General features: G+C 40.9%; 1 protein-coding gene across 1 annotated transcript in view; it reads right to left on the reverse strand.

The window, feature by feature from the left end:
- Positions 1 to 362: 362 nt before the first annotated feature.
- The window catches only part of KCNC1 (potassium voltage-gated channel, Shaw-related subfamily, member 1), a 21998-nt gene continuing 10930 nt past the window's right edge, over positions 363 to 11430 (reverse strand). Inside the window, exons 2-3 of the mRNA XM_010024799.1 lie at positions 4332 to 4520; positions 363 to 1508 (exon numbers count right to left, since the gene is read on the reverse strand). Coding sequence (XP_010023101.1) covers positions 1444 to 1508; positions 4332 to 4520 — 254 coding nt within the window. The 3' untranslated portion in view covers positions 363 to 1443. The remainder of the gene's footprint in view (positions 1509 to 4331; positions 4521 to 11430) is intronic.

Here is an 11430-nt window from a genome sequence, read left to right on the forward strand (position 1 = left end):
TGTGTTTCTCGGTTCTTAGTGCTGCGTGTTTTGTGTGGCAAATAAAGTGCAACTTGGACTTCTGGATTTCTTTCAGACTTTTGTATCAGGTGGACTGCTGTGGTTCAGTGAAGAACAAGTGAAGGATGGGCCCCAAAGAAGTAAGAAAAACTGAATTCATTTAGTCAGCTAAAAAGACAAACTTTTATTATTGTTGAGGAGGGAAAAGGAAGATACCTAGATAATTATCGGGGTTTTAATCTTCCCTCGTAAAATTACTAATGGTGAGAGTTCTTTAGACATTGATTGTATCAAGTGTTTGCAGGCTTCATTTATTATCTACTAACCAAAATTAGCATTGTAGAACCAAAGCGATACCAAGCTTTTCTCCTACATTTCTGTTGAGAACACTATTTATTCAAGATTTTAGAAGCAAGTCTCTGGAAACCCCTGATCGCTTCAGAAAAGGATTCCCCTTTACACTATACAGCAGGCACTGAAACCATGATACAAAATTTATTTCATGCTAGAATTGTTTTGCATAACATTGTGCATGCATTTTACTCAGTACTAAATTGCATACAATGCTGTTGTCTTGTTTCTTAAACTTTGAGACCATTTATACTTGAGTATTTTCCTGATTTTGTACTATAAGTCCCAGTTTTAAAATAACACCTCTTTTGTTTAAAATTCATACTGATTACTTAATATGAACAATTTATGAAGGGTCTTTACGTTGGATCTATACATCAATAAAATACAACATAACCAGAGCTGGAAAATTAACCAGCTGTTACTGTCAGGTCCGAAGGAAGGTCCCATGTGTCACAAGCATGCCAACAAAAACAGACAGGAAAAAGTTTTTCTTATTTTTATACACTTCTAGTTGGATTAAAAGTTCTTGATTTCCATGTTGGTGTGATGAACTGTGAAGGCGTGGTCAATATGACCGATGACTGCCTGATTGCGCTTTTTAAAACCATTACTCTGTATCTTGTATACAAAAAGAAGCTATCCATAGCAAAGAAATGTACAGTTTTATAACGTTTTACATTTTGGCTACAACAATGTATGTAAAAGTAAAGAGCTTTGAAAGAAAATATATAACTTTGCTTTTTTTTTTTTTTTTTTTCCTCCTTAGTCATACATTTTCAGTGTTTCTTGGTTTTTGTTGGTAGTTTTTCTTTTCTTTTTTTGCCTTTTTTTTTCTTTTTGTCTTCATGCAATTCATGCTATGGAACAAAAAAATAGATTTAAAAAAAAAAAAAAGGATCTTCTACAGTTTTGTTACATTTTGGCCGTAGAAAAAGCCTGCATCTCTAGTACAACTCCAAAACCACGAAGAATCATCCATAAAACCTGCATGGAGCGAGTTAACTTTGTCCAAATGAGAAGGTCTTCTATGCCTGCACAGTTCCACACAGATGTTTATTAGCCATCAATGTTCATCTCCATCTTGCCTTGTCAGGTCACTCTGACTGCCTCTGTTGGCATATATTTAGCAATGACTGGACTTTCTTTGCAAAGATCTGCATGTAAAGAATACAATCAGTACTTGAGCTTCTTCCCTGTGCTTTTCACATCAAGCTCGGCATCTTAGTGTTAAAGGAAGGAGGAAAAGGTGAAATAGCTACATGCAGAGGCAGCCATATTCTTCTTCAACAGGATTTTTTTTTTTCCCATGCAGTCAGCCAGACTGAGACCTCTCTACAGTGTGTCTGAGTATTGCTTTCAGCTTAAAATAGGTGCCCATGCAACGTTTCATCCTACTGTGCTTGTTTGCTCAAACTCCTGCAGGGTTCCTATGGCTCAAAAATATCCTGAGAAAAGCAAAATCTTCCATCGTTGGCATGTTTCAGCATCGACTAAATGCCTAACCCATTCCATACAGAGCCAGTAGATCCACCATTAGCTAAAATAAGCATATACTAGCAGGATGCACCAGGAAGGAAACTATCTGGTGCATCTACCCTTCATTCTATGTACTGATACCATGCAGCGTGTATGGCCCACCAGTTCTACGTAAATGCCTGCCTATTGTCATCTGAGTGCTATTTAGGAGTGTTGTCACCTAGCATCAGTAGTAACACCATTTCCAGCAGGTGCTACTGTGAGACATTGCATCTTCAGACTTAGTCACCTGGTTTATATGCAACATAGCATAGGCTAATTGAAAATAAAGCTTTTTAGACCATTCTCTGCTACTGATCCATGCTACAAAATAGATGGGATGGGAGACCAAGAACGTCTCACTGGACTAGGAGAGCTGTAGGGCGCAGACACTGAGGATAATCCTATCGCTTTTCCACTTATGCCAGCTATGCTGTTAAGGCTCCGTGACATTTCGTAACCTTCATTTAAAAGAAAAATGCAAAGTACAGCATTGGATCAATGACAGAATGGACTAAGAATGAGGTCAACATTGTAGCCAGTTCAATACCATCTGCATGCATGGACATGCCGAGAGTAGTATCGCTTGCAACATGACTCAGAAGGCCATTGAAGTACAGAACAAGTTTAAGAAAAAAAATATATATATACCCTCCCCCCTCACCCCCTCCCAAAACAGCGTTTCTCAAGGATGGTCAGGCTACGTAATTGATCCTACAGGCAGCAAGATGGTTGTACCCTAAAAAGAAAAAGAGTCAGTGGGAGAGATTTTCTGTGTCTGTCATATACTCGCGCATACCTCTCCCACTTCATGCATTTTGACCTCAGGCAAAATTAAGGTTTCTGGTATCTTTGGGGGCAGGAGGGGGAAAAGGCAGCACAGTCCATAGAATTTATTGTGTTGCTATAGAGATACTACTCCTTTGTTCACAGCACTTTAAAAGAAAAAAACAAAACCAAAATTGCATGCATTTGATTTCCCTCCCTCCCTCCCCCACCTCCATTCTCTTTAAGACATGCACGTAAACAGCTCAGCAAGTGTACAGAGAGTTGCATGAACTATGGATGATTTTCTGTTGGAACAACAATTAAGATGCTCTCAACGTGTTTCAAACAGGCCAACAATATGCTGACATATATTACTCTTTAGCCAACCAGCCTCTGTTTCATTCAGTAACAAGAGGCGGTTGCAGTGCATCGTGAAAACCATACATTCCCCATCCCAAAGGATGTGCCATTTGGAGTGTTCCCCTGATCCACTGGAACCACCCGAACTCGCCCAGGCTGAATGAACGCGGCCAATGCTTATCCGATACAGAATCAAGTAAAACGCTTTGCTACAAAGGTAAAATTTAGAGGATATACTTTCATATGAAAGTCTTGTGGTCCAACTATATCTTTGTTGATGATAAGCTTTAAAACTTATAAATACATACACTATCTATAACAGGCATTTACTATAACTATTGCCCATCATACAATGGCACATGGGAATTTTGTACTCCATACTCAGTGTATGGTTACATCATACAATCTTTGCTGTTTTTAAATATTGACTATATCATATATTATATACAGTACACCAGCGATAAACACTGATTTAAAGAGAGAAATTTCGTTTCCAATTTTCCCATTCCTTATCAACTTTGATGCATATATATGTAACTCTGATTTTGGTTGCATGGTTCCCTCACATTAAATTATTTGAACAAAACAGCCTATTTTAAGAAGGAAAATTTTCTTATTTGATTTGACTTCTGTTACCAAATAGATTATTCTGACCATTAGCAAACTGAAATGCAGTTACTTCTGAGAGATCCGTAGCTGTCAGAAGCCTGAGAAACTAACTGGTAATGATATATTTATGAAAGGAAAGTGATTTTACGTGGATTATTTTCCAGTTGTAAGACACCTGTGCTAACAGATGTTCTTGTATGCTTCTCTTTCTCTGTTGAGCTAAACAGCTATGATATCCAAATAATTTGTTTTAGTGCTCTGTTAAGGTAGCCAAATAATAATTTCCTATTTCTTGAGGATGTTTTGCTTTTGTGTTTTGTCTTTTCCGTCTGCCACCTCCAAGTCTGTGCTCCTTAGAATCTGGTAAGATCTGTGAGCTTTCCAAATGGCAAACCTTCATTGCTATGAAATGTAAATTGGCCTCTTCCTTCGAGGATGGGCTAATTTAAGGACACTGTAGAGCATCCTCCACTAAAGTAACTGCACCAGCTGGGGTGGAAGACTTGACTGCCTAGCATAGCTGCATTGGGGTAGTTACAGCTCCTCAGGCTTTTCTTTCTGAAAGAAATAGGTTAGAAACTCCAAATGCAGACATCAGGTGGTGGTTTCCAGCCCAAACGTGCATCTGTACAGCAAGCGCACTATCGCGTGCTACAGCTACAGCTGACTTTTCTCTTATTTAAAACGGTTGCTAACTATGTGGTTCCAGGACCCCAGCTACATACCCTTTCTTATTCCTCCATCAGGCGGGCAGGGATATTCCCCGGTTGATAAGAGGAAGCAGGGTCCATATCTCTCCCGAGTGCCAGAGCGGGTAAAGGGCAGGCCCTCATCAGGCGTAATAGCCTGGTCTATGTGGGGACAGTCTTCGTTTGCCAGCGCCGCCTTGGCCACCTCACCATTCAGTTTCGAATCTTCAAACATATAAGCAGAAGGCTATTGAAACACTATGTACTGTTTATTAGAGTTCCAGCTGCAAATTAAGGGTTTACAGCTAAAGACTTCTACAGCAACACTTATAAAAGGTAGCACATCTGTCCTAGACACTGCATTCATGTGCACTGCACCAAAATGAAATAAAGTCTGTTAAGTGGGAGGAGAAACAAAAGGTGATCACGTTAGGGGTAACAGCAGCCACCTGTACTTCCACATAGAGGGGCAGATTCAGAAACGGGCGTGCATTGGTTCCTAGTCCTGTGAGCAGAAGACTGCAGTTAGAAATCAGATTATGTTTTTGCATGACATCAGATGGCGTATGTATGACCTGTTTGTCATGAAGCCTACTGTCGCTCAGAGCTTTGGAGAGGCAGTGGACTGACTGTGAGTTGTGTTTTAGTATTTGAGTATATTCTGTTTGTGCTGGTTTATACCTGTGTACAGTATCACTGGGGGGAGAATTCCTGCTCTTCCCCTCCCCAAAATTTACCCAGATTGTTTTATAGCATTTCTGGTATCAGTCATGCAGAATGGCTGTACACATTTTAGACACACAGAGTACATTATGTATGGAAACACAACAGCAGAATGTGGATTTTTTAAAAAAGCAATCAATTTTCTGACGTTCTCTTTTGAAACGCATACAGTATTTGCAATGCCAGCACAGGACACTACATACAGAAAACACTACAGCAGGCCATGAATTTGGAAAATAGAGAGAGTAAGATTTACTCTCAGCTGTAAATACTGAAAAGAGGAGGCCAGATTTGTCCATTTTGCTCCATACATTCCCATGAGGATAGACTGAGAATACTATGTTTTCTCTGTGTGACTTGTTTTACATTTATGAAACAATTTAAAGTGCTATTTAGTGTACTATTTAGGGCTTTTAAGTGCAAATTAGTGTATTGAGAATATACTCCAAATATGGCACAGCTCAATATGAGTATTTTGGTTGAAGGGAGGAAGAAACAGTCAAAATATGCTTTCTGAAGTTTCCCAAATGCTGAGATATGTTAACTGAGTGGTATTGGCAGCATCCTACACCTCGGTTGCACAATGCTTATTACCTAGACATTGTAAGGCAGTGGGTGGTCCTGCAAGTCTTTAAGGAAAGACAAACTCAACAGATAGATAGACTTAATTTCAGTGCCTCTTCCAGATTCACTTACTTGCTTGTTCTGAATGCTACACAATACTATAATGTATTTTTTCAATGGTTTTGAAGCTGAATAATAAAACAAGCCGGAAAGAAAAGAATACATCAGGTAGGATTTGGAGATATAATTCTGATCCTCTGGTTTCAGGCTGACAACATAGATGAGTAGTAGGCAAAAGCCTTTTCAAGTTATATTCGTTGCTTTGCACACAGACGCACACACGCAGATGTATATGACACATACTATGCATCTATCCATGCACCAGTAATTGCAATCTGTGCCTTTTATTTTATTTAGATGCCACTGGTTTGTCACAACATGAACAGTCTTTTCTGCAGATCTCACCTCTGCCTCCTTACTTCACCACACAGAAGTAGCCAATTATTTCCCCAAAGAGAGTGGTATTAATGTTTTGTTTTGTGAACAATGAAATAATTAGGTCTCTCAATGCATTTTTAAAAATGACAAAAGCTATAGCTGTGTTTTAATACTTGTAGACATTCATTTCAGTAGGATTCTAAAGTTTTAAGGTTGCACTGACTTGCTGTTACTTTCTGCTCATAATGCTCACTGCTATTTAATATCTCTCTTTGCACAAAAAACCTGGCATGGCTGCCATAGTAACCGTGCCATTGCAGGTACTTAGCTGCTGGTTTAAAAATCATTTAATTGTATTTGGGGAGAGCTGCTGTCCTCATGAGGGTGAGCAAAGAACTGGGCTTCTTCATAAGCCTCTACTGATACAAGCTGGTGGCTCTAATCCTGAAATGAGGGAGGCAGCTGTGTCAGCAAAGCTCTGCGTTGACATCACTGAGACTCCCACTGCTAGACCTGAGCCTGCATTTGCAAACTAAACTGTTAGTGATTGGGGGAGGGGGGGACTGGTCCATTTCTGGAGCTCAAAACATCTCTGAGCAGAGTGGTTGTGGGTCTGACTGCTCACCGGTAACAGCCATTGGAAACAGCTTACAGGCTCTGTTGTGCTTGAATGACAAGAAAATTTACTTTCTTGGAATTATTTTCCTAAATTGCAACTTGAGCTTGAATGTGCATTTGCAGCCTCCTCAGTGTCCCATAGCACTGATGAATTTTTCTCTCTTGAGAAATATTTCTGTGAATATTTCTCTGTTTTCTTGTTGAAAACCCACAACCTTGTTATTTCTATTCAGTAGGAAGAGAACAGGGTAGCTGGAGATGTGGACAAATTACTGAACTGTTCTACTGATGTCCCTTAGTCCACAATAACAATTTTGCTAAATATTTAGGAAGCAGAGAAATTACCAGCACAGAAGACTGTATCTATTGCTGGTGTATATAAGTAAATGTTAAGGAGAGTAGCTGTATTCCAAACCACTGTGTGCAGCACCTAATTCTCTGAGGGTAGGACTCATCAATTTTATTTACTATGTGATTAGTTTTTATGGGTATAAAGAAACATCACTGATGTCATCAGCCCACAGTTTGAAGTTCCCATTGTTTACATTAGCAGATCTACATGCTGAACAATTTTAGGAATGAGGTATAAAGATGGAATGAAATGATGTTATTTTAGGTTGATTTCTCAAGTTTCTATTTGTATGTTTTTCCAAGATTGACTTTGTGTTTGAAACAACTTCAGAAAAAGCAAACTATTGAAACCATCACTGTCTGCTGAGTAGATGACTACTTCTAGGTGCTTAGAACTTCTTAGGCTTGATTGTGGCCTACTGAATTGATGTGAGTCCATCCCTGCTAGAAGAATCTGAATTAGGCTTGTGCAGCATTTTTTGTTCTTTAGGTTCTGTTTCATGAAGAAAAGTCAATGTTTTCATCTCTGTTTTACAGATGGGTAAAACTACCATGCAGTGAAGTGACTTGCCCACTGCTGTATAAAAAGTTATTTACCACAAAATCTTCTGACTCCCAGCTTGGGCACCTTATCTACATAATTGTCCTATCTGTGAATACCTAGTTAACTGCACCAGCTTTAAACATTCTTCTGCAGAGATATGGCTGAGAGGCAGAAGAAAGTATTCAGCAGATCTCCCAGGTGAGTAGTTTGTTTCACAACTATCACATTTGTGTGGCTCCCACTTTCTTTTTTCCTGTCTCATCTATCTCCATTTGCAGAAAAGTGCTATTAAAATGCCCTGGGCTTTCCAAAGCAATGACTAAATTTCAAAATGAGGGGATGGTTTCTGCAAAGAAAAAAACAACCCCAAACAAAAAACCAAACCAATTTAGGAGAACTGCTGGATTTTGAATTAGTATACTCTGCTTATTGTGGAGAAGCACAGAAGAGACTACCTATGTACTTGCTGCTTGTTTCATCTCTTTTGTCCTAGCAAATGATTACACACTGTGGTAGTGACTTTACTAGTGCTGCTGGTTTTGACTATAAGCTAGAATCTGACACTGCCTTTCCACCTATTTGAACTGCATCTTATGTTCAGAGTGTCACTGCACATAATTGTATGATATTTTCATTGACCGTAATCTGTGCTTGGAAATTGGCACTTGTATGGAAGTTGTTCCTACACTGGGAAAGGCACCCCAGTCCTCTTCCTTTAAGCAAACACTGCCATTTTCCAACAGCTGCCCAGAAACAAGTTCCTGGTCTACCCTTCTTACTCAGATGTTTTCAGAAATCGTGTGTGGGCCAGGGATGGTCCCAACTCACACTGCTTCCTCTTGGGATTGTAGCTGCCCACCACTCCCACCTTGTCTCCTGTGTGTCTATAGAGCTATGAAGGGGTCAATCCAAAGACTGGATGAGTTGAAAGGCACTCTCAGGGTGTACCATTTTCAGTCCTTACAGGATTGGAAATCCAATGAATTTTCCAGTCTTTATAGGAACTTCTGTAGGTTGTAACCACTTTGACTGAAACAGGGCTGAGAGAAATTCCACAATTCATAGCATGGTTCCATGCATATTTATCATACTTATCACATGACCTGTGAGTCAGTATCTGGCTACATAAACCATGCCATTTTCTTTGACATTGTGCTGAAGAAGATGGGATCTTCTCAGCCCCAGATCAGAAGCACAGTGATTAAAGAGACATAGTGCTTTTTCCTTTGCACACATTAGATCTCTCAGTGGTCACTGGCAGTCTCTTCCAGAAGAACACAGACTGTTTAGGAATTAAAAGAGACAAGGACTTTGCTTGAGTACCTACAGCTTGAATAGCCATTTGCCATTCCACAAAGACTTGGCTGACTTCAGGGTTCTGCAGTCCTGTTACAAGGGAAGGGGTTAACAAGCAGGAAGGAAGTAATAGCAGCTGAGGTTAAAATAGGGACAGGACTGAGAAAGCAAGTTGCTCGAGAGATGAAGATTTCTACGGGGGAGACCTTGTCTGACTAAAGTTACATTCCACACCACCAACCCCATGTACACCTACAAATCAATCTGCAGTTTGTCTGGATCTCAACTGTTCTTTTACAGCCCTTGTTTCTGGTTATCATTGTTACGGTCTATGGATAGTCACTCCTGACCAACCAATTGATAGTGTCCTTTGGTTCTAATTCAGAGCTTAAAGGTCATTGTCATTTGTTCATTTTAAACCCTTGTTGCTAACCCTAACATGCACAGTAGTTGCCTGAAGTATCTCATGAAGAAGGATCTCCATGAGGTCCCTCACAGCAGAGACCTTTAATCCAGTTGGATCCCTGAAGAAAGTAATGGTACATTGTCCATTGAGTGAGATAATAACTCTTCTGGTTTTCAGTCCTCTCACACTTTTCTGATGATGTAAAAGGGTTGTTAACATTGCAGACGTTAGTTGTGTCATACTGTGCTGGCAACACACAGGGAACTATCTTGGTATGATGGTTTTCCCTGGCTCTTAGGGTAGTGTCAGAATGGTACAGGAAGAGAAGTGGCATGGCCAAGGTGAGAATAGACAACTGCTTTGCTCTAGCTTTAATAAGCCACAAGCCTATTAGCTGGAAGTGGGAAGCAGAGCAACTGTGAGGCTGCTGTAATTGCTGCTGGAGGACAGAATTTTCTAGCTGTGTTCTAGAGAAGATGCAAAGATTTTACATTCCTTTTTGCATAATATTTTTGCAGCATCACTTTTGCCTGATACTTCTTGTGCTAAGCAAATTATTATGAAGGTAAGAGTATGAATCCAAATATTCAGAGACATTTACTCTGATTTGTGGAGGGATTAAGAGCTGCTCAGCATCTGAAAATACCCATTGATTTTATATCCCTAGATTTTATTTCCCTAGTGAGCCAACTAGGGAAGGTGCCCCACTGGACCTGTTTGTGAGGAGAGAATGACTTGTGGATGATGTGATGGTTGGAGGCCATCTTGAGCATAGCGATCACAAAATTACAGAGGTTTTGATTCTTGGAGAAGTAAGAAGGGGGGTCAGCAGAACTGCTACCTTGGACTGCCTTGGAGGGCAGAGTTTGGCCTTTTTAGGAGCTTGGTTGACAGAGTCTCTTGGGAGGCAGTCCTGAAGGGCAGAGGAGTCCAGGAAGGCTGGATATTCTTCAAGAGGGACATTTTAAAGGTGCAAGAGCAGGCCATCCCCATGTGCCAAAAGATGAGCTAGTGGCAAAGATGTGGCATGGCTGAACAGTGAGCTTTGGCTGGAACTCAGGAAAAAAAGGAGAGTTTATGACCTCTGGAAAAAGGGGTAAGCAGCTCAGGAGGACTACAAGGATGTTGTGAGGTTATGTAGGGGGAAGATGAGAAGGGCCAAAGCCAAATTAGAACTTCATCTGGCTACTGCTGTAAAACACAGTTAAAAATGTTTCTATAAATGCATTATCAACATAAGGAGGGCTAAGGAGAAACTCTATCCTTCACTGGATATAGGGGAAACATAGTGACAAAGGCTGAGGAAAAGGCTGAGGTAATTAATGACTTCTTTGCCTCAGTATTTAATAGTAAGGCCAGTTGTTCTCAGGTCTTAGCCCCCTGAGCTAGATGGAGACAGGGTGCAGAATGAAGCCCCCATAATCCAAGGGGAAATGGTTAGTGACCTGCTACACCACTTAGACACACAAAAGTCTGTGGGGCTGGGTGGGATCCACCCAAGGGTACTGAGGGACCTGGCAGAAGTGCTCACTGAGCCACTTTCCATCATGAATCAGGAGTTCTGGCTAACTGGGGAGGTCCCAGTCAACTGGAAGTGACACCATCTACAGGAAGGGCCAGAAGGAGGATCCAGGTAACTACAGGCCTGTCAGCCTGACCTCAGTGCCAGGGAAGGTTATGGAGCAGATCTTGAGTGTCATCACAAAGCATGAACAGGACAACCAGGTGATCAGACCCAGTCAGCATGGGTTCATGGAGGGCAGGTCCTGCTTGACCAATCTGGTCTCCCTCTATGATAAGGTGATCTGCCTGGTTGATGAGGGACAGGCTTTGGACGTTGTCTATTTGGACTTCAGTAAAGCATTTGATACTGTCTCTGACAGCACTTTCCTGGAGAAACTGGCTACTCATGGCTTGGACGGGCATACTGTTCACTGAGTAAAGAACTGTCTGGATGGCCAAGCCCCAAGAGTGGTAGTGGAGTTAAATCCAGTTGGTGGCCAGTCACAGGTGGTGTTCCCCAGGGCTCAGGACTGGTGCCAGTTTTGTTTAATATCTTTATCAATGATCTGGATGAGGGCATCAAGTGCATCCTCAGTAAGTTTGCAGACAACATTAACCTGGTTCAGAGAGTTGATCTGTTTGAGGGCTCTACAGAGGAATCTGGGCAGGCTGGATTGATGCGCCAAGGATGA

The sequence above is a fragment of the Nestor notabilis genome, unplaced genomic scaffold (genome assembly GCF_000696875.1).
Source record: "Nestor notabilis isolate BGI_N333 unplaced genomic scaffold, ASM69687v1 scaffold6472, whole genome shotgun sequence".
NCBI lineage: Eukaryota > Metazoa > Chordata > Aves > Psittaciformes > Psittacidae > Nestor > Nestor notabilis.